The 27,482-nt window shown below is 52.2% G+C and overlaps 3 protein-coding genes across 15 annotated transcripts in view; 2 read left to right on the top strand and 1 right to left on the bottom strand.

Moving 5' to 3' along the window:
* ANKRD35 (ankyrin repeat domain 35) overlaps positions 1-16,929 on the top strand; it is a 22,590-nt gene extending 5,661 nt beyond the window's left edge. Inside the window, exons 3-14 of one of the 4 annotated variants that reach the window (XM_027090974.1) lie at positions 668-756; positions 1,128-1,192; positions 2,014-2,071; positions 2,264-2,334; positions 2,653-2,759; positions 3,418-3,602; positions 4,229-4,266; positions 4,432-6,486; positions 8,183-8,272; positions 8,522-8,587; positions 9,163-9,263; positions 16,816-16,929. In XM_027090974.1, coding sequence (XP_026946775.1) covers positions 668-756; positions 1,128-1,192; positions 2,014-2,071; positions 2,264-2,334; positions 2,653-2,759; positions 3,418-3,602; positions 4,229-4,266; positions 4,432-6,486; positions 8,183-8,272; positions 8,522-8,587; positions 9,163-9,225 — 2,887 coding nt within the window. In that variant the 3' untranslated portion in view covers positions 9,226-9,263; positions 16,816-16,929. Of the gene's footprint in view, positions 1-196; positions 388-667; positions 757-1,127; positions 1,193-1,848; positions 1,883-2,013; positions 2,072-2,263; positions 2,335-2,652; positions 2,760-3,417; positions 3,603-4,228; positions 4,267-4,431; positions 6,487-8,182; positions 8,273-8,521; positions 8,588-9,162; positions 9,264-9,804; positions 10,008-16,815 lie in introns of those variants that run through there. The other 3 variants (XM_027090973.1, XM_027090975.1, XM_027090976.1) reach the window with 3 other exon arrangements.
* PIAS3 (protein inhibitor of activated STAT 3) lies at positions 12,901-23,659 on the top strand. Of its 2 annotated transcripts, none has more exons than XM_027090979.1 (14): positions 12,901-14,171; positions 16,816-17,233; positions 17,393-17,477; positions 17,714-17,764; positions 18,001-18,091; positions 18,564-18,698; positions 18,918-19,023; positions 19,597-19,670; positions 19,805-19,965; positions 20,956-21,089; positions 21,170-21,338; positions 21,487-21,620; positions 21,864-21,901; positions 22,468-23,659. In XM_027090979.1, exons 2-14 carry the CDS (start codon positions 16,819-16,821, stop codon positions 22,732-22,734), a joined length of 1,860 nt encoding a protein of 619 aa, XP_026946780.1. In that variant the 5' UTR covers positions 12,901-14,171; positions 16,816-16,818; the 3' UTR covers positions 22,735-23,659. The 2 variants fall into 2 exon arrangements, with proteins under 2 accessions (XP_026946780.1, XP_026946778.1); XM_027090977.1 differs by lacking the exon at positions 12,901-14,171 and adding an exon at positions 14,210-14,862.
* On the bottom strand, positions 21,214-27,482 carry NUDT17 (nudix hydrolase 17). Of its 9 annotated transcripts, none has more exons than XM_027090988.1 (8): positions 26,025-27,382; positions 25,642-25,825; positions 25,373-25,398; positions 25,143-25,235; positions 24,809-24,907; positions 24,444-24,580; positions 23,923-24,075; positions 21,214-21,325 (listed from the first exon to the last, which is right to left on the bottom strand). In XM_027090988.1, exons 1-8 carry the CDS (start codon positions 26,211-26,213, stop codon positions 21,322-21,324), a joined length of 885 nt encoding a protein of 294 aa, XP_026946789.1. In that variant the 5' UTR covers positions 26,214-27,382; the 3' UTR covers positions 21,214-21,321. The 9 variants fall into 9 exon arrangements, with proteins under 9 accessions (XP_026946789.1, XP_026946785.1, XP_026946786.1 ...); XM_027090984.1 differs by having other exon boundaries at positions 21,251-21,359; positions 26,025-27,482; XM_027090985.1 differs by having other exon boundaries at positions 21,251-21,359; positions 25,642-25,789; positions 26,025-27,482.

Here is a 27,482-nt window from a genome sequence, read left to right as displayed (position 1 = left end):
AATTAGCAAGTATATCAATAAATCTTGGCTACATATCAAGTGCTGCACAAAGTGGGGGAAGAAGATATTGTCCCTGAGGTCCACACACCTCATGACCCACATCAACAAAATTGACCAAAAAAGGACATAAAGCCCATGAAACAAACGGAAAACTGAAACATACACTAAATAGAGTATTTCTTCATTGTACAAATAGGAGGGTGTGTATGCTTGAGAAATTAGGAGTGCAGTGGTGGCCATGAGAGTCATGTGGCTGGGAGGAGTGATTAGAACAAGAGGGATATTAGCCCTTGTCTCTTCCCAAGTCAGCCTGCAAATGTCCAGCCCTCTGCTCTGGCCCACTCTGTGACACTTCCAGTCTGCTAAGTGTCCTGTGCTGAGTTACAGGTAATTATGTGTTCCCTGGACGCCCCTGCAGTGCTCTGAGATTGCTTGAGACCTGTAGCTCTTATTCCTACCTTTGCTCCCAGCCTCCTCTGAAGTTTTAACAGTAGGCCATTTATATAGGCTTCTCTTTCTCAGAAAGTCAGGCTACGGGAGCTTCCCTCTCTGCTTTTGGGATTGGCTTCGGGGTGACGGAGCTTAGTAGGCAGTGCTTATTAAGGTTCTCCCATTCCTCATCCCCTGGTCCCTTCATCCTTCTGCCTCTCGGCGTTGATTCTTGGAGGTTTCATCTGGCAGCCTCCAAAGGCCTGACAGAATGTCTGACTATACTACTTGCAAATGGGGCTGACATCAACAGCAAGAATGAGGATGGTGAGTTAGACTAAAGCACTGGGTCATGCTGCTTGCTTTTCCCTTTACAGCAGCAGTCGGGGGGTGGGGGGCCAGTGCTGGGCCCTGCTGGAGGTTCCAACTGTAGCCCTCCTGCTTCTCTCCTCATAAGTTCTGGCCAGTCTCCTTCCAGGGGTTCCGCTCCCTGCAAGCTGGGCCTACCTCACCCCCATTCCCACCTCCACCGCAGGTACCAGGCACTTGGGGAACAGGAATTTCTGGCCCCATGTGGCTGAGAGCCTCTCTCTCTAATCTCCCTCTGATTATATGTGCGTCTCTTGCCTTCCCTCCCTGTGAGTCATCGGTATGCATGGGGCCACCCACGCTCCCTCTCCCCTTCTTTCACTTCCCAGGGAGCACCGCCCTGCACTCGGCCACTATTTCCTGCCAGCCACAATGTGTCAAGGTCCTGCTGCAGGTAAGAGCAATCTCTGATACTACTCCTGTGAAAGGAAGAAGAGGACCCGGAGATGCCTTACTCTGTCTTGTACTCACAAGCAATATTTGGTCAAATGTACCCCTCTCATTCCCAATAAGAGAGCTAGTAATCACTTATTCATTAGTTCGCCAACATTTGTTTAACACCTGCTATGTGCAGACACCCTGCTTAATGCTGCCCTTGAGGGCATGTCGTAAAGCAGCGTTGCCAGGGACTGACTGCCAGTCAGTTAATATGCATGTATTGAGCTCAGCCACTGGCAGAGGCACTGCAGAGACTAACTGCTGTGATGATGGGCTGGTGGAAGGATGGCAGAGGTGTTCGCATTAAACCCAAAGCCTGCTGTCTGTTTTGAGGAGTTTGTGGTGTAGGAGTACAAAGAGAAATATACATGTGAAATGACATATGGACAGTTCAGAAATAAGTCTCCCAAAGTTCAAAGGCACAGTTCAACAGGCCACTGTGCAAATGGATGTTCTGCTTTGTTCTTCCTGGCCCTTTCCAAGTTTCCCAGTTATGATCCTAAAATACCAGACATAGACTCAGGTGTCATTTTCCCCAACATGTTTATTTACCTATAATATGATTTTTCTTAGGCCCTAGGTTTATGAACCAGGGCTGAAATTCAAGGCTGCCTATCATCTTCAAGGAATAAATTGGACTTGCCTAGTAGGTAGCCAAAGTCATGGCCCTCCTGCCCCTCCCCACAGTACTGTGAAAGCTGGTGACCCAACAGGGGGTTATGGGATGAGAATGTTAACACCACGCTCCATGCTGCTTCCCTTTGTGGCTGTTTGCAGCATGGTGCCAATGAAGATGCTGTAGATGTGGAAAATCGTACTCCATTGCACTGGGCAGGTGTGTGCCAGGGGACTGGTGGGAAACAGGGCTGCAGGGACCAGAGGATGGGGAGGGAGGGGGGGATAACATTTGGCGGGAAGAGCAGGCCAGAGCTGACTGCTGAAATGGTCGGAGGGAATGCTGCGTCATGGTCTGACTAGGTGTCCTTCCTGCTTCCCCTTAACCCGATCATCCCGCAACCCTCCGTAGCCTTCTCTGGCTGTGCCTCAAGTGTGCTCCTCCTGTGTGATCACGAAGCCTTCCTGGATGTCCTGGATAATGTGAGTGTCAGCTGGGCAGCTGGGCAGGGCCCTACATGGGGAGACTGCTGCTTTCTCTGAACTTAATTAGCCAAGTTCCATGACCAGGGGTTGTGTAGCACCACCTCCTCTTCCTTCTCCCCATGCCCTTCCTCCTCTTCCACACAGAGAGGTTAAGGCTTATCTTCTGGAGAGCTTCTAACCCTCTGAGAAGGAGTATTTAGCCCCAGGATTGGGGCTTTTTCCTGGAGAGGTGCGGGAACAGGAGAGTTGGTTGCATTGTGTCAAAGCCCTGGTTCCCCCGGTTCCTCGTGAACCCCCTTCCCACAATCTGTGCAGGATGGACGTACACCCCTGATGATTGCATCGCTGGGTGGTCATGCAGCTATCTGCTCACAGCTACTGCAGAGAGGCGCCCGGGTTAATGTCACTGACAAGAATGACAAGTGAGCCTTCCCCGTCTTCCCACCCCAAATCCCGACCCTGACCAATATAGAAAGGAGCCACTGGGCAAAGTGTGTGTGTGTCTGTGTGTGTGTGTGTGTGTGTGTGTGTGTGTGTGTGTGTGTGTGTGTATTGGGGAAGAAGGCAGGTTGGTCTCTGTTTTCTTGGGAACCTCTCTTCTTCGCAGTGGTGGTTCAGAAGAGCACTGCTTGTTGCTTCACTGTTTTCCTCTTGGTGAGTTGAGAACGTTTTCCTTATACTTTCCTATGCTGTTGCTGACACTGCCATCTTCCTAGCATAGGTGACTCTGGAAGTAGAATCAATACCTCTGGATCCACTAGTTTATTTTACTGGTTTTCGAACTATCTTCTAAGCAATGGAATACTTTTTCCCCAGTAAAGAATTTATGTAGAACCTCAATATATAAAGCAGATGGAAGTGGAGCCCTTCCAATTGGCCCCCTGCTTTCTGATGCTACAGCTCCAAGGAATGACATTTGAAAAGTTCTGGTCTGGCCTCATGCTTTGTCACTGGCTGGTGTTGGTCTGTGGTTCTCCTGACCACACTGAGTGAGAGCTGACCTTGTGAGTGGATTTTTTGAAACCAGGACTCCTGGGTTCCATGAGAAAAGCTTATGCTCAGATTTGTCCCAACCCATAGATCGGCTCTGATCCTGGCCTGTGAAAAAGGCAGCACTGAGGTGGCTGAACTGCTCCTGAGCTATGGAGCAGATGCAGGGGCGGTGGACAGCACGGGGCATGATGCTTTGCATTATGCTGTACGCACACAAGACAAGATGCTGTGGAGGCTGCTGCGGCAGGCCCTGAACCGGCAGGGGCGGGGAGGTAAAGCCAATACCCTTTTGTAACTTCAAGATGCTCCTCGATAGCCTTAGAATCAGAGAAGCGTCTTAGAATCCCATTTGTTTCCATGGCAATAATAATTGTCACTTTAGTTGAGAGTTTACTTATTTACTGCTGCTGCTATGAGATGACTCCAAATTCCCAAAAGCACAGTCACAAAATTCTTCAAAGCAGCCTTGTCTCTCACTGAAGGCAACTCTGGCTAGTACTATTGCTAGCATTTACGAGTTGCAATTGTACATCTATTTATGTGATTTGGTGGTCAATCTCTCTCTCTCCCCTACTAGACTGTAACCCCCTCAGATGACAGGCCATCTCTGTTTTGCTCACCATTGAGGTCCTGGTGCCTATAACAGTGCCTGGCACAGTGTCCAATAAATAAGTGAGTGAATGAAATGAATGAGCTGGCATATCTCTGAGATAGGCAATGAAGGTTGCTGGACAGCTAGGGATCCATCAGATAGGGGTGGCTTTCCCTATTCGACATGTGTGGTAAAGGATTAACACTGAGGGGCCACTCCTTTCAGAGAAAGTCTGAAGGCAGAGTGTGGGCTAGAAGCACGTGGGCCCTGTCTCCTCTCTCATTTTCCCCATGTCTTTTCATACAGGTCAGGAGTTAGTTCAACACCCAGATCTTGCATCCCAGGTAAGACCCTAAGTGCCTTCTCCTTTCGCTTCTGACCCACCCCAGGCTTTCCTGCTGGGATATCTCCCAGGCAGTGATCACCGGGGCATCGAGACAATCTAAGAGAAGAAAGGCCCTCTTGGGCTAGCTGCCTGGGTTTACTTCACTGCTCCTTTTTCTCCATAGGCCTCCCCATCTGAGCCTCAGGTGGGTTCTCCACCTAAGAGCCCATGGAGAGCAGAGCCTGAGGAGGAGCAGGAGGAAGAAGAGGATGAAGATCCCTGTTCAGAGGAGTGGAAGTGGAAGTACGAAGAGGAGCAGAGGAAAGTTTCCCAGTTGGAGCAGGAGCTGCTGCGAAATACGGAAGAGCGTAAGGCTCAATCTGCAGCTTATCTGGGCCTGGAGAGCCAGATTCAAGAACAGGTTCGGGAGCTGGGGCTCCTCCTATCACAAGAGCCCGGAACTCCGGGAGACCTGCGCTCTAGTCTCCGGCCTGGAGGAGATGGCATGGAGCAGGGTTGTACCCTCGACCTGCTGGCTAAGTGCATACAAGAGCTAAAGAAGCAGCAACAGTCAGCAGCCGCAGCTGCAGCAAAGCCAGTATTAGCTTCCAAGAAGGCTGAGGATTCAGCTGGAGGGGTGATCCAGTATGACGCCCATGGAAGGTCCCAACCAGAACAGGAGCCACCCCACAGCCCAAGGTCTGAGACCATTGGGAGATCCACAGGACAGCAACCGACCGCCAATGGTGGGCAGGCCCTTGGCCCTGATCACACTGACCAACTGCATGCTGGCCAGAAGCCGAGGCCCCAGGCCCCAGGGGCTGAACCAACAGGCACAGTGGCTGAACCACTGCACACAGCAGCCATGAACCAGCTCCTGCTACAGCTGAGGGAGGAACTGGCTGCGGTGTGGCGAGAAAAGGATGCAGCCCGGGGGGCTTTGTCAAGACCAGACCTGGAGGGAGCTGTGGGGACGTCCCGGGCTGAGGCTGCAGCAGCAGCCTGGGAGAAGATGGAGGCCAGGTTGGAGCAGGTGCTGGTGAGGCTGGATCGGGCAAAAGCAGGATTACAGATGAAACCTGAGGCCCCTGCCCAGGAGCCCAGAGAGGGATCCCCAAAGGCAGGCCCAGGGGCCATCACCAAAGAGGGTGAAGGGAAGGAGGAAGGGACTCCTGGGGCCTGGGGAGAGCCTCTAGGGATGCCTGGAGGGGAACAGATGCCAGGAGGCGGCCTGGCGGAGGGACAGCTGGAGAAGGAGGTGCCAGCACTGAGGCTGAGCGACAGTAACTTGCTGCAGGAGTTGGGGGAGCTGGGCCAGGAGCGGCAGTGGTTGCAGGGGGAGCTGCCGTCCCTGAGCCAGCGGCTACAACGGGAGTGCATGCCCAAGCCAGAGGTGCAGGTCCAGCTACAGCGGGAGTGCGTGCCCAAGCCAGAGGTGCAGGTCCAGCTACAGCAGTTGCAGTGGAGCATGGGGCTGCTGACAGATGAGCTGGCCCTGGAGAAGGAGGCCACCGAGAAGTTGCGGAAGCGCCTGGCCTCCCAGAGCAGAGGCCTCCGGGGACTGTGGGACTGCCTGCCCCCAGACTTGGTGGGCAGGGGGAGTGCACGGTGCCCAGCGGCCGATCGCCTGGAGGAGCTGCAGGCCTGCGTCAGTGCCCTGGTGGCCAGGCACCGCGAGGCCCAGCAGGTGCTGGCTCGGCTAGAAGAGGAAAACCAGCAGCTGCGGGGCTTCCCTGCCCGATGTGGGGAACCGGGCGCCTCCTCAGAGGCCTCAGCGTCCCCCCAAGTTGAAGCTCTGGAGCAAGACCTGGGGAAGCTGGAGGAAGAGCTGCGGGCGGTTCAGGCCACGATGAGCGGGAAGAGCCAGGAGATCAGGAAGCTGAAGCAGCTGCTCTACCAAGCCACGGAGGAAGTGGCTGAGCTGAAGGCCCGGGAGGCGGCCGGTCTGCGGCAGCACGAGCAAACTCGGGGCTCACTGGTGGCCCAGGCCCGGGCTTGGGGCCGGGAGCTAAAGGCCCTGCTGGAAAAGTATAATACGGCCTGCAGGGAGATGGGACGGCTGCGGGAGGCGGTGGCCGAGGAGCGGCGCAGGAGCGGGGACCTGGCCGCGCGTGCGGCGGGGCAGGAGCGCCAGGCCAGCGAGCTGCGCGGGCGGTCCGAGCAGTTGGAGAAAACGGCGGAGCTGCTGAAAGAGAAGGTGGAGCAACTCATCGGGGCTGGCCGGGACAAGGAGGCCAAGGTGAGCAGACCAGGCAGCCGAAGGGAGCATCAGGGCAGGTTTCTGTGTGTTTAGGATTGGCTGACCGGAATCTATCTTTGGTTCGTCCGATTAATACCCCAAACAGAACACCAGTCATTTGCAAGGACCGCACTATGTTCTCCTGGGTCTGAGGGGGTCTGGGATTGAGATTGGAGGTGAGGTAAGTTATAAATACAAGAGAGAAGGGGGCTTAGGTATTAGAATTTGGGACGCAGGGTTCAGAAGCAGTGTGGTCAGGGCTACCACCATTGGGGTACTATGGTTTAATCGGCATTTTGACTTAGGTAATGTATTAGCCTGCGAAGACAGCGGATGCTGTGGTGAGTCGCTGTGGTTTTGCTAGGGTTCTGAGGAGGTGCCTGGGCTAGGGGTTGCTGACTGGTTAAGAGAAGTAGACTAGACTGTAGTCCCTTTCTCCCCTCCCACTTCAGTCAGAGTGGGCTCTACAAAAGATTTCCATTGGCAAAGAGGGTGCCAATGCAGAGAAAAACAAAAGTTTGAAAACCATTGTGTTAGATACCCGAGTTTCCTAATGATTGCTCCAAAGGTGAATATAAGTCTACAGGCTTCCAACAGACATGTTTTACAAATTCAAAAACATCAATTTACAAATGAATTTAGTAATTGTAGAACTACCTGTGCAGTGAGTGAATTCAGACTTATCAAAGTTTGTGTACATGATCAAATTTAGAAGGATTAAAAAACATAGGGAATATATATTTTACAGACTATAAAGGACATAAAAATAGAAGGAATGTTATACAGAATAGGAATCAGTGTGGGGTGGGGCTAATTAAAGAAAGGAATTTTCTGTTGGTGTTGAAGGGGAAGATAAAAGTAGACAAATGAGCAAAAAGAATAGTGTAGTGGGCTCCGAACTGAGGTTGTCTGCATTGGAATTTCAATTTCAAAACGAACTGATTGGGAATTCCCTGGCGGTCCAGTGGTTAGGACTCCTGGCTTCCACTGCAGGTGGCCTGGGTTTGATCCCTGGTCGGGGAACTAAGATCCCACAAGCTGCACGGTGTGGCCAAAAAAAAACCACACAAAAAAACCAAAACTGATTGATCTTGGGTGAGTTATCTAAGCCTCAGTTTTCTCATCTATAAAATGCGGATAATAACAGAGTTGTGAGGATTACATTAAATAAGACATTATATTTAAAATAGGCCAATTTTTGGTAAATGGCTGGTACTCAGTAGAAGTTAGCTAGTTTTATTATTCCTACTACCACTATTCCTATTACTGCTGGTTATCATTAACTGCATTTGTACCTCAGTCTCACAAACCACAGAAACTCATCTCCATTTCCCTCAGTGGTCAGTAGGCCAAAGTAGGTCAGGATCCAGTACAGAGTTAAGAGTGTGTCCCATGAATTCAAAGAGATCTTGGTTCAAATTATGATTTCATCACTTATTAGCTGTATGACTTTGACAAATTACTTAACTCAGGCACCTTATCTACAAAATGTGAATAATAATACTTCCCTCAGAGAAGGATTGTTCTTCTCAGAACAGAAGAAGAGCTGTTTTGAGTATTAAGTGGGACAATGTGTGTAAAAGCATCTGGCAGATATTAACTACCCAATAAAAGGAAACTCACCTTGACTTTGGGTGGTGTTGGGGTGGGAAATGACCAGGGCCTCATTGGTTCCTTTTCTTTCCTTTGACCTCAGATCAAGGAATTGTTGAAGAAGCTGGAGCAGCTTTCAGAGGAGATTCTAGTAGTTCGGGGAGAAAATGCTCACCTTGCCCGACAGCTGCAGGTATGTCTGGCTCTCGGAGGAATGGACACTGCTAGAGAAGAGGGTGCACAGTGGAAGTGATGTACCTGTGGGAGAGATTCTGGGGATTCCAGAGGCCTGGCTAGGCAGTGGTCTAGGCTGAGCCAGTGATGGGCCAAGGGAGCCTACCTGGCACAGCTGAGCACTTCACTTCATTGTTCCTCATGCTTGGGGAATGAGGGTGAGTGTGAGAGGCTGGGCACATGACCTCCCATTGATGCTCACTCCCAGGATTCCCAGAAGAACCATGAAGAGATCATCTCCACCTATAGAAATCATCTGCTGAATGCCGCTCAGGTGAGCCTGGGGGCAGGTAGAGGCAGAGAGCTGGCCAGGGGGCATTGCATTTGGCATCCCTTCTCTTACCTGCACAGACTCGTCTCTCAGGAAGCTGGACTTTAGATGTCCCAGTACCAGGTTTCTGGATATCATTAGGCAGATTGAGAGAAGTTATGCATGAATGTGAGGGGGAGAGGTGTTTGCCCCTCCTTTTCGATTCCCTGATTGACTGTAAGGCTTTTTCCTGTCCCCTGCGCCACTTCTCAGCGTCCTCCTGAGCCAGCTTACCCCTCGCCAAGGAAGAAGAGGTGGGTGGCTCGTTCCTTTATTAGGAATAATAATAACTACAAAGAATCGAACACTTATTGTGTACCCGGTGCTCTGCTCCATAGTCACAGTTGTAACCTTCACAGCAGTTCTAAAAAGATTATCTTCCTTGTGAAGATTAGGAAACAGCTATTGAGGAGTTAGTAGTATAAGTGAGGGCACGTAGTTAGTAAGTAGCATCCTACTCTACCATAGAAACTCTCCCTTTCCTGTCTCTCTCATTTCCTTTTCTTCATCTCCTTTTGTTTCTTTCATGCTGCCTACAGGGCTACATGGAACAGGATGTGTACAGTATCCTACTGCGAATCCTCAGCATCCAGGAGGAGTGAGGCATCCTGTGCCCTGAAGAATATGGGATCTCTCTGTTGTGAGTTGTGGTCTGAGGGTGATGAGGGAAGGAACTTGGGATGAAAGGAAGCTTAAGGATAGAAATTGGAGTCTCCTTTTGCCCCATGTGGTAGCTGACACTAGGGAGTCCTGTGGGGCATAGAGCGTTTGAGGTGAGGTCAATTGAGAAGACATGATATGGGGAATCACTGGGTGGAGTCAGGAATCAGTGAGCAGGTAGACTGAAGGGGTCTGACTTATGAGATGGAGACAGAAAAGAGGAGTTGAATGACTCTCCTAAGGTCTGGGGTAGAGAGATGCCAGTGAAAGATGAGTGATGGTGGGATAGTGGTGCACAGTTGTTTCCTAGTGTGGGACTCTACAGATTCCAGAATCTCTCCTTCACTCCCACACCATTCATTCAAAGTGTAGTCATCCTCCATCCTTCTCCCTGCCCCTCTGCAGGCAGCCATCTTCTCCAGTCCAGATAGATGAGGATCATCTTTAGCATCTTGGCATGGGTGGGAGGAGACTGAGGGTATAGAAGTGTGTGCATTTCATCCTTGAATTTCTTCTTTCAGGGAATAGAGCATCCCTGGTTGCCAGAGCCTCCAACAGGCTGTGGTGTGTGGTGGGTTGGCCACTACGGGTGTGTGGGTGGGGCTTCACCTGACGTTATGGACCCCAGACCTGAGAACCTGAACCCTGGACTCAGCGTGGATGAGATCAGAGGTGGTGTGGATGGAAGCCAGCTCTGTGGAGAATAAAGCAGGAGGCAGGGTGATGTTGGGTGTCGTTTTTTCTGCCTAAAGGGGCATGGGGGAAGGAATCTTTTTCATTCCTTTTTGATCACAAATGGCCCCATAAGTTAGCTGCTTTCAAACTTTGATTATGATCCATAGTAAATACATTTTATATCCTGTGTGTACATACCTGAAATAATATTTACCCTTACTATTTCTATTCTGTTCTATATTCCATCAAAAAATATTGGTTACAACACATCCACTAATGGGTCAAGACCCAGTTTGAAAAACAGCATTCTCACAGTTTGAAAAACAGCCCTCTGTAAAAATGGAGATTGACATTCTTCCTTTCTCTTTCTCAAATCTGCTTCTTACTGACTGACACACCTCTAATCTTTTTTCTCTACCTTGGGACTCCTCAGTCCACTATCTTTTTTAAGAAGGATAGATGGAGAGACCTAGATTTTCTTCAAGATGTACGATCTAAAATATTCTATCGGGCTTCCCTGGTGGCGTAGTGGTTGAGAGTCTGCCTGCCGATGCAGGGGACGTGGATTCGTGCTCCGGTCCGGGAAGATCCCACATGCCACGGAGCGGCTGGGCCCCTTGAGCCATGGCCGCTGAGCCTGCGCGTCTGGAGCCTGTGCTCCGCAACGGGAGAGGCCGCAACAGTGAGAGGCCCGCGTACCGCAAAAAAAAAAAAAAAAAAATTCTATCGTGTTAAACCATGTGTCTAGATTTGAGGTGCATGGTCTTATGTAGTCAGTGTTCTTTGCCCCAGGTGCAAAGAGGGATGAAAAGTCTGATTCCTGGAAGAGGGAAGAAAGGATACTCAGCTTTGGCTTCTTGCCCCCAGTTCTGTTCTCAGACTGAAAAAGTGTATCTCTCTGGTCCACTTCCCCTGGGTCTCCTCCCCTTCCTGCCTCTTCACCAGCCAGATTGCTAGGTGAGAGTGAGGCAACTGAGTTCTTCCAAAATCTGGAATTGCTGTTTGGTGGCCGCCGCACTGATCCCTCCCAGTTCCTTCTCGCAGCCCCCCACCCCCCCGCTGGGTTATGCTGGGTCAGGCAGCAGCGGTTTGGCAGTGGAGACTGACTGGGCTGAGAGAATAGTGGGGAGGGGCCGTCGTGGAAGACAGGGGGCCACTGGAGGGCTGCAGAGCCTCGCTCCAGGGTCTGGCCAGGAAAAGAGCAGCTATGTAGATTAGGTCCTAAAGAAGGTGAGGGTCAGCTTCGGGGTTTATGTGGATGGGCACAAGACTGCTTTAAGGTTGGGAGAATGAAGAGAGGAGGAATTGATGGGGAAAAAGAAGGGTGCAGCTGCCAGAAGAGCATCAAAATGTCCAAGTCATTTCTATTAAGGGGAACAGAACCTCTCTTTTCCTTTCTACCCTTAGAGTTACCAAAGAATAGAAAAGGACTGTTACATTCCTTATTATATATGCAGTGTGGGGTGGGAAGAATGAAGAAACTGCTGAGAGAAGGGTCCAGAGAGGGGGAGATCATTTTGCTAAGTTCAAGTATGAGTCAGGAAACAGCTCTGGTAATGGAAGCCAGGCCCTTGGCTTCCTCTGGAGCTCCTGGAAGCTGATCCCAGGATGGCTGAGCTGTGGGAATGGTCAGTGATGTTAATGATAACACAGAAGTGGAACCTTCTCCAGCCCCTGGTCTTCCTAAACAATCTCCCTCTATACAACCCCATAAACTGTTACCCCAACACCCCCAAGCCCTGAAATTTTCCTTGATTTCATAAATAAATCTTTCTTTCTCAAAGTAACTCTAGTCTTAATGTTCCCCTCTTTCCTCCTGGGCTGTCTCTTCAAGTCGGACTTCAGTAGGGACTTACTACTCCTGCTTCACTTCCCCTTCGTGCTCCAGGCTTCAGATGTGAGTGCATGCGTGAGAGTAGGTGAAGCTCGGTGAGCCATGATGCAGTTCAGACCATGTTTTTGAATGCCCTCGATCTGAAACTTGGTTCTGATTTGCAGGTTCCCTCCTTTGTCTGGTAACATTACTTTATTAAACTGATATTTAAAGGGCCTACTAAGTGCCAGGCACTGGGGATAGAGAGAGCTTGCAGGCAGGATCAGACTCAGGTGCCCTGGTTGCTAGTTTTATGTTATCCTGTAGGGATGCTAGCACTTATAACTGCAATTAACTCTTTTTTTTTTCCTTGTGAATTTGTTTTTATTGGGATATAGGGGATGGGTTGCGAAATATCTCCATGGGTTATGCCCCATCAGAGAAATGTCCATTCTAATCTCCCTGGAATAGCTTTTGGAACTTTTTCTTGGAGCTTCTGCTCTTGCTATCAGCAGCCTCTTTAGGTCCACTGCTGAGCGGCTCCTCCTTGGAAGAGAATTTCCTCTTTTTCTTGGGGACTCAAATTAACTATTAAAGGAGATCCCTCCTTTATGAAGTCACTAGGAATCAAGGTGAGGTTGATTTTTTTTTCTTTACATTTTTACAGCTTTATTTGGGTATAACTGACATACAATAAGCTGCATGTAAAGGGTACAGTTTGATAAATTTTGACATATGTATACACCCATAAAACCATCACACCATCAAGATGAGGAACATATCCATCACTCCCACAGAGTTCCCCCATCTCTCTCTTTTTTTTTAATCTTCCCTCTTCTCCTTCCCCTGAAAATTCTAGAAGATACAAACTAGTCCATAGTAACTTTTGATATAGAGGACTTAACAGAACAAAAAATGAGCTCAGGGGGCTTCCCTGGTGGCACAGTGGTTGAGAGTCCGCCTCCCGATGCAGGGGACGCGGGTTCATGCCCTGGTCCGGGAAGATCCCACCTGCCGTGGAGCGGCTGGGTCCGTGAGCCATGGCCGCTGAGCCTGCGCGCTGCGCGTCCGGAGCCTGTGCTCTTCAACGGGAGAGGCCACAACAGTGAGAGGCCCGCGTACCGCAAAAAAAAAAAAAAAAAAGAGCTCAGGGCCTGATGAAGATTCAAGTGTTGGAGGGAGCAGTTGGGATTTAGAACCAAATACCGGAGCTTGAGGTTCCACCATTGCTGGCAGCAGAGCAGCAAGGAAAGAACCTGAGTGTCAGGAGAGGGCAGACATCCTCCCTAGGGACAAAATCCACAAAGTAGTTGGGTATGGTCCAGTTCAACAGGTACCTGGGGATGTTGGTATGCTGGCACCTTCAGTCTTACAGCTGTGGGGTCTCATGGGAAGGATTATACTGAAGGTTTAAGCTAAATGAGAGGATTACTCATATAATTTATTAAAGCACTCTTTTTGTATGCCAATTATTGGTTTAACCATCTTGCTGCTGCTAGACTGAGAACTCCTGCAAGGATTTTATGTCCTCACCACCTAACAATCTTTGAACAGCATTCAAATATTTATTGAACAAATGACATTATCACTTAGGTCCCAGCCGACTAAGTATAAAATGCTATGAATTTTCCCAGTACCTAGTTTGGGTAAACTGCTCTCACGTTGGTACTTTCAAGGGACCTGCCTGCGAGTGATTAGCTTAGTTGAGAATGGGGCCTCTGGAAGGTCTACAGCTTTGGAGGAAGGAGAGCAGGCAGTTCAGAGTGGCAGAAGGGTGCCCTTTTGGGGTGAGAAAACCTCCCCTCTGTTCACTTTCAGCTACTTCAAAGCTGTGGGGTCTCTGGTGACAGTGTATTTGAGGTAGGGGGTAGGGGACCACAGGCAAAGTTAGGGTTTAGGTACACTTTGGATTTTAGCAGCCCATGTTTTCTTACCCTTAGGGAGAGAGACTCTAAGTAGGAACCTCTTTATGCGATCAGATTCCAGTTCCACACCATCTTATTTGCACCATTCTTCCACCTCAAGCGCATACGCGACTTTGCAAGGGTCACAGCGGTAGTGAGAATGGGAGATAAAAGAACTTCTCTCCTGATCCACTCACTAGAGGAGTTAATCCCTCCTGGCCAGGCTCTGAGTCCCTGCCCCTCCCGTCTCAGGCTCCGCCCCCTCCCCACTTCTCCCGCGGTCCTGGCGGGCTTACCCAGGAGGGGGGCGGCCCCAGCCCCAGCGCTGGGCCGGGCGGAGCTCCCGCCCAGGCGGAGCTGCGGCTGCAGCGTCCAGCTGCCGGACCGACCTCCAGCCGGGCAGACTGCGGGAGCGGCGCCGGGCCCCCTCCCCCCGCGTCTCCAGCCCACCCTCTGAGCCTCCCGAGCCCCCTCCCCGCTCCCTGCAACTGTGCTGGTAAGTCCCACTCTCCGCACCAAACTTTTTTGCTGCCGAGTTTGAGTCCTACCGCCGGACCACGAGATACAATGTAATTGGGGGGGAGGGGGTGAATTGAGAATAGAATGAACTCTTCACGACACCATAGCCTCTCTAAAATGGATCAGATCTCCCCCATTTCCCGAATTAGTAGAACTCTTGAATTTAGATGGTTAAACTTGTAGATAAGGAGCTGAGGGTATTTCCTCCAACTTCGCTACCCCCTCCCCCATTTCTCTGAGATTTAGCCCTTCCCGATACTTTCTCTCCATATTCCAAGTATCTTTGGCTCCCTAAAAGCTCATCCCTTCTCAACCCCGGCGTGGCAAAGCCCCCTCCCCCAGGTGCTTCGGGTCCACCTCCTTTCCCATGCCCCCTGGGACCCCGCGATCCTTCGGGCGGTACACTCCCTCCGGGTCTACCGGTCTGGCACACCGGCCAAAGACGTGCAGGGGCTGGGTTCGGCTGTGGAGGGAGGGGCTGAGGCTGGGTCCAAAACCCGGCGGGCGGGGCCGGGAAGGGGAGGTGTAGGGGGCCGGACTGGGCGGAGCAGGCGGCATTTGCGGCCGGCGCCGGGGTGGAGAGTTGTGCGCCGGTCCCTGGGCCTGAGCTCGGGCTCGGGCTCGGGCGCCTGCGATGTCTCAAGATGGCGGAGCTGGGCGAATTAAAGGTACCGGCCCCCTCCCCCATCCCCATCGGGACTGAGCCCGGCTGTACGCCGAGTCCGGGAAGCGACCGAGACTGGGTGCTGAGGGCTCGGGTGGGGGCCGGAGACGTGGCGGGGACTGGCTGCCGGGGATGGTGAGAAGTGCCTGTGGGCGACGAAGGGGCTGCGGCGGGGCTCCGGGGGCGGGGCCGCGGGGCAGATATAGGGGTGGGGCCGAGGGGAATTGCCGCAGTTGGGGGCCGAGGCGCAGGGGGCGGGGACGCGGGGTAGAAGTCGGATTTGGTAGTAGGGGCAGATGTAGGAGTTGGGCCAGGAGGAAAAGCTGCTGTAGAGGCAAAGGGGGCGAGTCGATCAAGGGCCAGAGATGCGACAGTAGGGGGCAGATGTTGGATGTGACTGGGGGGCAGATTACGGGTAGGCTCCTCGGGGGAAAGGCGCTGAGAGGATAGAGGCTTTGGGGCTGCTATTGGGATCTGAGCCTTGGGAAGTACCAGTAGGCGGCTGAGATCTAGGGGGCGGGGCTGTGCGGGGCTAGATCGAGGGGTGGGGCAGAAGCATCCTGGAGGCTGAGAAGAAGGTCCTGCCTTAGTGAGTCGGTATCTTTGGGCAGAGGAGTGAAACTATGGGATAGAAAGGGAGAAGTTCTTGACAAAGCTAGTGGAGAAATAAAGGCAGGACGGAGGAAATTAGGATGGGGAGAAAGGTAGAGGAGCAAGTTTTTAATCATATTCCTCAAAAGGGGCCCAAAGCCATAATGTCTCCTGTGAGGGGAAGAATTGTGAAGGGCTAGGAAGGCCTGCCCGTGGCAGGGTCTCCTAGAGATTCATAGAAGTGAGTCCTTTAAAGAGAGAGCTTACCACTACCAGAGACTTGAGGATAACCATATCCGAGGACATCTCACAGAACCTTTAAAAACCATGGGGTTCATCCCCCTGTCTCCTGGCTTTATTCTGCCTTTTGAAATGGAGCCATTTTCTTGGGAGGGCCTGAGGTCTAGTTACTGGGTCTAGCTGCCTAGGAGAGCATGCAATTCTGCACCCTGGCTCAGGGGCTGCTCACCTTCTCCTCACCCTCCCAGGGCCTCTGTTTAGAGCTTCCCTCTTCCCTCTTCCACCCCTGTGGAGGAGGGGGAGGATCACTTATTTTCTCTGGGTAGGAGAGAAGCAGGATATTAGTTCCTGGCAGATGGAGTAAATGGGTAAACAGGAAGGATACCTGGATTTCACAATTCGCTGTTAACCTCTCACCCCAAGTTTTGGTCCTGTTTCTCTCCCACAGAAATAGGACTGAGGGGAGGTGGTTATGTAAATGACACTGAGAAAGGATTTGGGGGAGTTATGAGCATTGAACCCTGACCTGAAAACCCTCGCCACAAAAGCTTCAGAGGCTTGGGGAAAATAGCTGAGGTAGATCGAAGTGTTGGGAGGGGTGGGCCGTGGGGCACAATCCTCCAGCCACCTGGCCCCTTTCTTCTCTATGGGGCTGTCTGGCCTGAATCCTCTTCTCCCCCCTCCTTCTCCCTGTCTCCTATCCTCTTCCCAGGAGCTGGGATGGATCTGAGTGTCTGAGAAAGAGCAGGAGAGGAGATAAGCAGCTTACAGGAGGGTCCAGGCTCACCGCAGGGATGGAGGGAAAAGGCTGTAGTGGACTGAGAGGTGTGCTTTGGGGTGGCATGCTGTCTGCACCCTGCCCTCACCTGTTAAACTGCCAGGCACAGGGAGATAGGGCTGCTCAAGCCTGGGGGGCAGTGGTGAGGTGATCTGAGGGTTGCTAAAATGCGACCTAGATGTCCGTTTGGCCAGCTTCGCTGTCTGGCAGTAATCCACTGGCTGCAAAGCACCTTTCTGATTAGCGCTGGAGGGAAAGTGCATTGCCCACCTACTAGCTCAGCCCCAGTGTCTTTGGCAGGACAGCCCTGTGCAAGGTAGGATTCTCACGCTTCTCTGGTCTCCACAGCACATGGTGATGAGTTTCCGGGTGTCTGAGCTCCAGGTGCTCCTCGGCTTCGCTGGCCGGAACAAGAGTGGACGGAAGCACGAGCTCCTGGCCAAGGCTCTGCACCTCCTCAAGTCCAGCTGTGCCCCCAGCGTCCAGATGAAGATCAAAGAGCTTTACCGCCGACGCTTTCCCCGGAAGACCCTGGGGCCCTCCGATCTTTCTCTGCTCTCTCTGCCCCCTGGCACCCCTCCTGTGGGCTCTCCTGGTCCTCTAGCTCCCATCCCCCCAGCCCTCTTGGCCCCTGGCACCCTGCTGGGTCCCAAGCGTGAAGTGGACATGCACCCCCCTCTGCCCCAGCCTGTGCACCCTGATGTCACCATGAAACCATTGCCCTTCTATGAAATCTACGGGGAGCTCATCCGGCCCACCACCCTTGGTATGGCTCTTTGTGATCCCTGGGTCTTCCTGGACTCCATGCCTCTTTCCCAAGCCTTTCTTAGGCTTTAGTCCTGTGGGATCAGCACCCTGGAATAGGGGCAACTTCTGTGGCTGCCTGTGCATGGGCTTGGGAATAACTGCCCCTTTGTGTCCTCAGCATCCACTTCTAGCCAGCGGTTTGAGGAAGCGCACTTCACCTTTGCCCTCACTCCCCAGCAAGTGCAGCAGATTCTCACATCCAGGTACATCTCTTTCAGTCGTCCTGCCTCATCCTTGGGTGGTTACCCTTAGACTCTGCTCTCTGACTTTCTTCTCTTCTGCCCTGCCCTCCTTCCTCTCCATCCTCCTGCACCTGCTTTGTCCCTCATTCTCTTGTATTTCCCTTCTCTATTCTCTGGACATCTAACTTTCTGTGTCTCTTTTCACCCCTGCCCTTCAGGGGCCACATACTGACATCTCTCCTCCCTCCCTCTTCCAGAGAGGTTCTGCCAGGAGCGAAATGTGATTATACCATACAGGTGCAGCTAAGGTGAGTTGATTCTCCCTCCCCTCAGGGCTCCCACTGAGGATGGGAATGAAGTAAGGGTATGACGGTTACTATTAGGAGGTTACTATTAGGACATGCTCTGCCATGTCCACCCCAGCCCTAGGATTCTTGTTTGGAAGCTGAAGGCTACAGATATCCATGACTGATTTTCTGAGGTTGCCTGCCTCTCTCTGCAGGAACTGCCTCCCACCCTTTCATCTTCTCTCATCTCTTACCAGGTTCTGTCTCTGTGAGACCAGCTGCCCCCAAGAGGATTACTTCCCCCCCAACCTCTTTGTCAAGGTCAATGGGAAACTGTGCCCCCTGCCGGTAAATGCTCTTCCCTTCTTCTGGCAGTAACCCCTTCCCTGTTTTAGTTCCTAAATGTTACATCTTTTATGAAAGAGACATGCCTGACATAGTAGGTGCTCACTTTACTGACTGAATCAATATAATCTAGAGAGTACCAAGATAGGGCTGAACAAGGGTTCTCTCAGAACCCAGAGGGGGGATATTAGTTCAACTCAAAGGTTCAGGAAAGATTCTCAGAAGTGATGACCCTAGAGCTGAGGGTTGGAAGAAGTGGGGTATCCCTACTCTTCCTCTTCAAGAACTCAGTGAGCAGGTTTCTATTTATCTGGTCAGTGAGTAAGTTCTCCTTTTTCCCCAGGAATGAACCCTGCTGCCAACCCTAGAGAGTGCCCCAGTTTTTTGTCACTGAATGGGCCCCCGTCTCACTCATCTCAGTGAGTGACCTAAGACAAGGTGTCTTAACCAGGCCCTCCCTCCCTCCCTCCCCCAGGGTTACCTTCCCCCTACCAAGAATGGGGCTGAGCCCAAGAGGCCCAGCCGCCCCATCAACATCACACCCCTGGCTCGACTCTCGGCCACTGTTCCCAACACCATCGTGGTCAACTGGTCGTCTGAGTTTGGACGGGTGAGCGTGGCTGAGGCTGGGGGCCTGGAGAAGCCTGCAGGGAGTGAGAGGGAATCATCCAGTGCATTGGGCTGGGGAAACATCTTTCTCTTCGTGGGTCTCTCTGCATTAACTTGCTGTCTCTGGCCCTCATGTGACAAGGTGGGGGGCTGCTGGTGGTGGTGGTGGTAGTGGTGTACGAAGCAGAGGCTGATTGTCTCCCCCCGCACCTCCAAGTAGAATTACTCCTTGTCTGTGTACCTGGTGAGGCAGCTGACTGCAGGAACCCTTCTACAAAAACTCAGAGCAAAGGGCATCCGGAACCCAGACCATTCCCGGGCACTGAGTGAGTAACATCCCGTCCCTCTTCTCTCTGACCAGTATCCAATTCTTCCTGGCCCTCGAGCCTTTACAGTTAAAACTCATACCCCTCTTAGGACAACTTACTTCACCTCTCACATGAACCCCAACCCGTGCCGTACCCCTGTTACCAATCTTTGTGGTTGAAAAGTGGGGCCACTTCAGGCATTGACACCCTTGCATTCCCAATTATACATCTGCTTTGCACCTCGCAGACCTTAACTCCAGCCCTGTTGGAATTTGGGTTCTCCAGACTAGAGAGTGTCTTTAAGTATCATCAACACTAACCCTCTTGTGCTGCTTCAATTCCCTCTAGGTCATCTCTGCCACAGTGTCACCCAGCTGTATTTAAGCATCTTCAGGGATGGGGAAATCTCTCCCCGCCACCTAGCCTTCGTAATGCAGATCCCAGACCACCCCCATGTGACATCCCATTGGCCCCCAAAGGCGCTCTACCCAGCCGCCTCTCAGCCAGAGCCATCTGCTTCTGGCCTCACCACCTCCCGGGCTTCTCTCCAGCCTTGCTGACCCCATGGCTCTGGCCCCACTCTTGTTTCAGTCAAGGAGAAGCTGACCGCTGACCCGGACAGTGAGGTGGCCACTACAAGTCTCCGGGTGTCACTCATGTGCCCGGTGGGTACAAGGGAGAAGAGAAGGGGGAGGAGTGGTGGGTTAAACCTCTAGACTCAGATGAGGGTTCCTAGGGCTATTAGAGTGAGGCTCTCTGGGACATGGGGACTCTGACCAGAGAACTCGTCTCTCCTCAGCTAGGGAAGATGCGCTTGACTGTCCCTTGTCGGGCCCTCACCTGCGCCCACCTGCAGAGCTTCGATGCTGCCCTTTATCTACAGATGAATGAGAAGAAGCCAACGTGGACATGTCCTGTGTGTGATAAGAAGGCTCCCTATGAATCTCTTATCATTGATGGGTAGGGCTGTTCTGCATTCAGCTTCCTTTTACCTAGGACATCCACTAGGACTGGCCCCTGCCCCCATATATAAATATATATCTGTAACTTACTTCCCCTCCCAACTTTTAACATACCTGTCTCTTTTATATAAATATTACCTATCTATTTATCTATCTCTCCCTCCAACATTGAGGACTTCACTACACACCGTACTAAGTAATTTGCATGCCTTATCTCATTGAGTCCTATGAGATGCCAGTAACCCTGTGAGATAGGTACGGTCATTACAGGTGAGGAAGCTGAGACCTAGTATCTTGCTCAAAGTTACAGTGTTAGTAAGTGGCAGAGCCAGTGTATCAAACTGTTACATCAAACAATTACCTGACCTCTTACTGAACATAGCAATAAAGTTCTTTTGATCTAGCGACTCCTAACCTGCTTCCAGAGCCTACATTATGGTTCTTGTTCCCAGTGCCTCTTTTTTTTTTTTTTTTTTTTTTTTTTGCGGTACGCGGGCCTCTCACTGCTGTGGCCTCTCCTGTTGCGGAGCACAGGCTCTGGAAACGCAGGCTCAGCGGCCACGGCTCACGGGCCCAGCCACTCCGCGGCATGTGGGATCTTCCCAGACCGGGGCACGAACCCACCCGTGTCCCCTGCATCGGCAGGCGGACTCTCAACCACTGCGCCACCAGGGAAGCCCCCAGTGCCTCTTTTTGAGGTAGCTTATAGAGTTCTGTTATTTCTGCTCCTTCTGTTTTGTTCCTAGTACTACATGGAACACGTGCTTAGAATGTATTTATTTTAAAACTCAGCATTTAAAATTTTCAAAGCTCTTTTATGCACCTTACTTTATTTGATTCCAACAACTCAGAGAGGTCAGGAGGGTGGATAACATCCCTAATTTACAGGTGAGGAAACTGAGGTTCAGGAAGGTGAGTCCCAGAACTCCCTGGCTACTGTTGCAGCCATCTCCCAGCCACATGAATTCCTATCTCTCCCCTCCCCTAGTTTATTCATGGAGATTCTTAATTCCTGCTCGGATTGTGATGAGATCCAGTTCATGGAAGATGGATCCTGGTGCCCAATGAAACCCAAGAAGGAGGCATCTGAGGTTTGCCCCCCGCCAGGGTATGGGCTGGATGGTGAGTGACCCCCTGTCCCCCAGTTGAGCTAAGTCTTGTATGGCCTCTTCTCTGAGACACAGTCTTCTTACCAACCACAGGCCTCCAGTATAGCCCAGTCCAAGAGGGCAATCCATCAGAGAATAAGAAGAAGGTTGAAGTTATTGACTTGACAATAGAAAGCTCATCAGACGAGGAGGACCTGCCCCCGACGAAGAAGCACTGTCCTGTCACTTCAGCTGCTATCCCAGCTCTACCTGGAAGCAAAGGGTATGAAGAAATAGGCTGAATCTATAGCAGAAGGGAGAGGAAGAAGTCAGGAACGCTTTCTGATCACTGGGCAAACTCGGGGGCAGAGAGGGGACTTGAGAGGCTGAGCTGGGTGAGGACACCTGTGATTCCTTCTGTCTCCTCACAGAGTCCTGACATCTGGTCACCAGCCATCTTCGGTGCTACGGAGCCCTGCTATGGGCACGCTGGGCGGGGATTTCCTGTCCAGTCTCCCACTACATGAGTACCCACCTGCCTTCCCACTGGGGGCTGATATACAAGGTATGACACTGATCACAAGGTGGGGCCGTGCACTGCCATATCCTCCCCCAAACCAGCTCACAACCCTTGCTCCTTTTCAGCGCTTTTTGGCTGTTTTGCAAAGGGCCACAATCCAAGGAACTTCTTTGATATTGTGTGTGTGTGTGTGTGTGTGTGTGTGTGCGCGCGCGCGTGCGTGTGGGTGTGTGTGTGTGGTGAAGGGGTCAGATAGGAGGTTGATTTTAATTTTTCTTCTCCTACCAGGTTTAGATTTATTTTCTTTCCTTCAGACTGAGAGTCAGGTAAGTGGTCCCTTCTCCATCTCAGATTGCTGAAGCCTCCTTTCTAGGCACTGATGGGCCCCCTTACTCTCTCATTTTCCCCGGGGACCTTAATGTGCTTCTCCATGAAGGAAGGAAACTGCGGTACAGGCAGTTTATTTCCCTCCTAGGCCCCACTGGGATTTCTTCGGATTCTCACCCATGTCTTCCTCTGTCCTCTGTTACTTACTGTTCTGTCTCCAGAGTTTTTAGTGTAGTTCTGTGCCTGTCTGCTCACCCCTCCCCACCCCCCCCAAACCCATGTGCACTTGAGCACCATGACTGCCCCAGCCGGACATTCCACACATTTCAGACGCCCACAGGGCCGAGAATCTAGCAAGCTGGTGGGGCTGTCTCCAGGCAGGGAAGAGGGGTGGGGTGTGGGGAAGTAGGGGAAGGAGTCAGAGGGAGGCTCTCCTGCTTCTCAGAGAATACTTTGGGGTCCTGAGGGGTTTACTTATCCCATAAGATATTTCTGAGATGAGTGACTGGGAGGCGGTTTGTGAAGTCAGGATAAAATCTTAAACCACGTTCTCGACTCCTCCCAGCACTATGGTCCGTCCGTCATCACCTCGCTAGACGAACAGGATGCCCTGGGCCACTTCTTCCAGTACCGAGGAACCCCTTCCCACTTCCTGGGCCCGCTAGGCCCCACGTTGGGGAGCTCTCACCGCAGCACCACTCCGGCACCCCCTCCTGGCCGTGTCAGTAGCATTGTGGCCCCTGGGGGAAACTTAAGGGAGGGGCATGGAGGACCCCTGCCCTCAGGTCCCTCTTTGACTGGCTGTCGGTCAGACATCATTTCCCTGGACTGAGTCCCCTGGATCATGGAGCCTTCACCGCCTCGCAACACTGAGCAAGTATGCTGTGGAGTCTGGAACCCTGGCCCCTCTGACCCATCAGAAGGGCTTTGGTCAAGGCCAGAAAGATCTTCATGGACACCTGTTTTTGGCCTTATCTCTGCCTGACAAGGCTAGCACCCAAAGGGTTAATATTTAACCTCTTTTAAAGGACATTTGGGGTCTGTTTTTGGAAATGTTCTTTGATGTCCAGCCCATTCCTTTGGGTCTGTTAACCTAGGCAGTGGGAGGCAAATGGGATGGGATGTGAGTTGGGGAAAGGGCTGAATCCTCAGCCTTGACTGTCTAAAGCCTCGTGGGGAAGGGGCCCTTCTCGTGTCCCTCAGATGCCCTCTCTTCCCATTCCCCAAAGCCGGCTGTGTTCCTTCCCCATATCCATTGTCTCTTCACGTCCATTCCGTTCTCTTTGGCCAAACAGACAGCTGGAGTAACTGAGATAGGCAGACACATGGACAGAGAACTCTATTTTGGGTTGCATATTTTTTGTGTGTAAACAAGAAAAACCAAAATACTCCAAAGATGACTTTCCCTGCCTCCTGCTTCCCAGTGTGACTGAGGAGGAGATAAGGCCTTAGCCCTGATCCCCAGGGGTTTGGGAGAAGGGCCTGGCCAATCGCCTGGGTCTCTCTATTTATATATTTAAGTAAGTTCACAATGATGCTTATGCTGACCAGCCTGGAGCCTGAGCTTCTAAAGGCCCATGGCCCTGTGGTTAGGTCTGGCTCATTCTGCACCTTTCCTGGGAGGTGGGAGCACCCTTGTGCTCTCTCCAGTCTCCCTTTTCAGGCTCCTCTAGGGCCTAGGATCTATGTTGTAATTTTACTTTCTATTCCCACAGTTGTAGCAAAGTTCTTACCCATAATAAAGGTTGTGGATGTTCTGTGAGTGTCACGGAGGTGGGCTGGGGAGGGGATTAAGCACTTTGCTTTCCAGATCCCTGGTTTGTGGGGGGTGGGATGGGCCACGTTCTGTTCTTCCCTTGCAGGCCCTGGGTCCGAGTGAGCTCCACTTCCACATGGTAGGGGTGTCACACTGAGGATTTCCAAGGGCAGTTCTTTCTTCCTTTCTTTCCCCCACACCCATAAAAAGACTAGACCATTCAGCCCAACACTGTGGAGTCCTTAAGTCCTTCCTCATCCTTACCTGCCCAGATGCTGTAGCCAGAGCCTGAGGGCAAACTTGGTCCCAGTGCTGACCCTCTCTTTGCTATCTGCCGTGGCTGGGGTCGTCCGCAGCAGTGTGGACGTGGGCAAGACCAGAGGTCGAGCTCCTCCATTCTCTTCTAGTTCCACCGCACTGCAGAACGACAGCTCCTGTCTGGGCTGTGCCTTGTGGCTTAGCCCACTTCCGTATCCATAAGGTCATCTGATCCTCCCAACCACCACAGGAGAGGGGTGGGTGGGTGTTAACCTCATTTTACAGAAAGAAGAGTTAAATGACTTGCCCCCATGAGAGAGTGGGACTGAAACCCAGGTCTTCAGTGCTAACCAGTTGGACAGGAACCCTTGGAGTATCATGGGCAATATCTTTGATCTCATGTGCTCTCTTCATTATCAGTTGACCCACTCCCTCCCTAAATCTCCCCCACAGCACAAAATTTCCTCTGAACTTCTCAGTGTGTATGTGTTGGTGTGTTGGAGGGTTAGGGAGAAGCTCCTACTTACAGGACAGAAGGCGGTAGGTCCTGGGGAAGATGTCTGGGTGTCTCTGTCCCATCCTCTGTGGCAGCCACCGCAGCTGCTACATCTGGTCCCAGCCACATAAGGGCGCTCACCTCTCTTGGGTTTGGTTGGATCCGGGCCTGGAGCCAGACATATTGATCCCTTAGTCATGGCCTCTCTCAGAAGACCTGTTCTGGATCACAGCCCACCCACAGGTGGAGTGGAGAGACTTGGGGCAGGGACAAGGGGAGAGGCTACTGGATTTCTTGGTTATCTCTGACCTTCCCTCTCCCCCTCCTTAGTCATAGTCGGAACCAGTCTGTTTGGTTGTCCTAAGCCGCATTTTCTTCCTCTACTGCCAGCCCTACCTGTAGCTGCTGCTGTGACTCCTGGGAAATGACAAGTAGATAGAGAATGATGTGATGGTATTTGGGGAGACCCCAGCTCAGCCTAGGAGGGTAGGCAGACTAAGAGAGAAGAAAACAAAAATGAGAACTTCCTGTCCCTTTTTGGGGCTTTGTAAATGCAGCTGAGGAAGTGGAGAGTAGAAGTGGTGGAGAAGGGACATGGGTAAGGGTCGTGGGCTTGGGAACTCCAGACCACCCACACTCCATCGGGTCCCATGTGGTCAAGGGAAGTGTGGCTGTTCTCTGGGCTTTGGTGGGTTAGAAGCTGTTAAGGGCTCCCAGGTCCCTGTCTCACCTCCCATAACCCCAGAGGGACCCCAGAGAACTGGCCCTGGGGCAGCTGTAGTTCACTCTCCTCCCAAAGCTCTCGAAGTCCTCCGTCCAGCAGCTGGGAGTGAGGGGGCAAGAGGTCAGAGAGGCCACCGCCTGACTCCTCCAAGTCCTGTGTTTGCCCTTCCCTCAGCCCACACCCAAGGTGGTCCCTCCTTCAGGGCGGGGTGCAGGTTGGGTCAGTGGATTGGCTACCTCTTCATCAGGCTCCACGTGCCCACCTGCAACAACAGTGGGACCAGCAGGTGAATGGTGGTGTTCCTGGTCAGGGACACTCACTCACTGTTTACACCGCCCCCTCCTCCAGTGGGCACAGATGCAGTTGTAGCCCCTTGTGATTATGGGACCTGTTGATACCACATTTCTGGGCCTACTTCTCTGTCATTCTGAGACTGGGAATAGCACTGTTGGGTAAAGGGCAGATTTCTTTCCTGGACTTAGGGCCTTGCCCTCAGACCGCTCACCTGGGGGTACCCAGAGGTTGGGGGAAACGTTGAGAGTTTGTGTCCTTCGGGTCAGCAAGACAGTCTGATCGCTGGACTGCAGAACGACCGCCACAGCCAGATCCACACCTCGATTCGTGGGCAGCTCGGCCCCAGGAGCCCTGGGCTGCTGATCCAGGGCCGAAAAAGGGCAGAAAGGGGGTCGCTGGGGGGAGGGAGCCGCTGGGGTTAATATCTCAGAAGCGAGGCGTGGCTTTCAAAAACTGGGCGACACCCCGATGGGGAAAGAGGCCACGGCAGGCGACTGGCCCCCAGGCCTCTCGCCTCCAGCCCCCACCCGATCCCAGTCCCTACCTTCGGCCCTTCACCCCCCGCCCCCGCCCCGTGCGCCCCCGTCTCCGGACCTGGAGCGGAAGCCTGGCGGAGGCGCCTGGGAACGGCCTGTCCGAGAGGACGAGTTCTCCCCGCTTGAGGCCGCAGTACGTGGGCCACGGCCCGAGCCCCGGCCCGGCGCCCAGGAGGCCACACACGCTCTGCGCGAAGCTCACCGACTCCGGCCGTCCGGACAGGAGAAGCACCCTCGCCGCCGCCATAACGCGGCTCTGGGGTCTCTGCGGCCCACTCCGCGCCCTCTAGTGGCCCAGCGGGCTTCCCCTCGGAGCCTTCCGCCGGGTGGGAAGGAAGCCCGGCTTCCGGGACTTCCCCCGGGAAATTTAGGCAAGACACTTGGGGATGAACCAGGGGTGTGATAGGTAAATGACAAAGGGGAACAACTCTAAATCCTCAGCTCCTCTTTTCCTCCCATCTTCTGTTTAGGAAAATGATCCCCAGACGGAATGATTTCTGGATTCACGTGTCATCTCCCACCAGCCATGGGCGGAACGATAAGCACCCCTCCATGGCACTCTGCACACCTATCTGGTATAGCAGGTAACACCTCCAATTAGTGAATTACATCTGTCTCTTAGCCAGACACCCAAGAAACATTTTTGACACCTTCCCTTTTTTTTTTTTCTCGTTTAATTTATTTATGGTTGTGTGGGGTCTTAGTTGCAGCATGTGGGAACTTTTGTTGCCGCCTGTGGGCTTCTCTATAGTTGTGACATGCAGGCTTCTCTATAGTTGTGGCATGCAGGCTCCAGAGCGCCAGGGGCCTAGTTGCCCCAGCATGTGGGATCTTAGTTCCCCAACCAGGGATGGAGCCGGGAGTCCCCTGCATCGGAAGGCGGATTCTTAACAACTGAACACCAGGGAAGTCCCACCTTCCCTTTCTTTTCACTCAAATGGCAACCAAGTGCAGCAGATTCTACTTCCTTAAACTTTCTCAAATCCATGTCCTAATCTCCAGCCACCATTGCCCAGTTCAAGCCTTCCTCATATTCTGCCTGAGATACTATTACAAGTCTTTAAATAGTCCTGCCTCCACCAATTCATTCTCTACAGTGCGGCCAGAGTGATCTTTCTAATACAGATCTGCTCACTTTGCTTCCCACTGCTCTCAGGATAAGATAAGCTACTTAACACAGCATCCTTGCTACACACCCACCAGTCCTTGCCCCTGCCTGTCAATTCTGGCAGGACATATGCCCTGTTTTTCAGTCACATGTTATTCCCTGTTCCCCCAAGAAACAGGCTCTGCTTCCCTCTGGGATCCTTTTTCCCTTCCACCTGGCAAATCCCCATCTTTCAAAATACGGATTGTGTCACCTTCTCTATGCTCCCTTTCCTGCCTGACCCTTTTCCCCTTTGCCTCTGTATGATACTTTCCCACTATAGCACCCCCCCCCCAACACTTCCTTGTACTTATCTGTCTCCCTCCACTAGGCTGTATGCTCAAGGCTATTCATCTTTGCATCCCCAAG

The sequence above is a fragment of the Aethalodelphis obliquidens genome, unplaced genomic scaffold (genome assembly GCF_003676395.1).
Source record: "Aethalodelphis obliquidens isolate GAN/ISIS:26980383/991018 unplaced genomic scaffold, ASM367639v1 scaffold70, whole genome shotgun sequence".
NCBI classification, from domain to species: Eukaryota; Metazoa; Chordata; class Mammalia; order Artiodactyla; family Delphinidae; genus Aethalodelphis; species Aethalodelphis obliquidens.
This window is presented reverse-complemented; position numbering and strand designations above follow the sequence as displayed.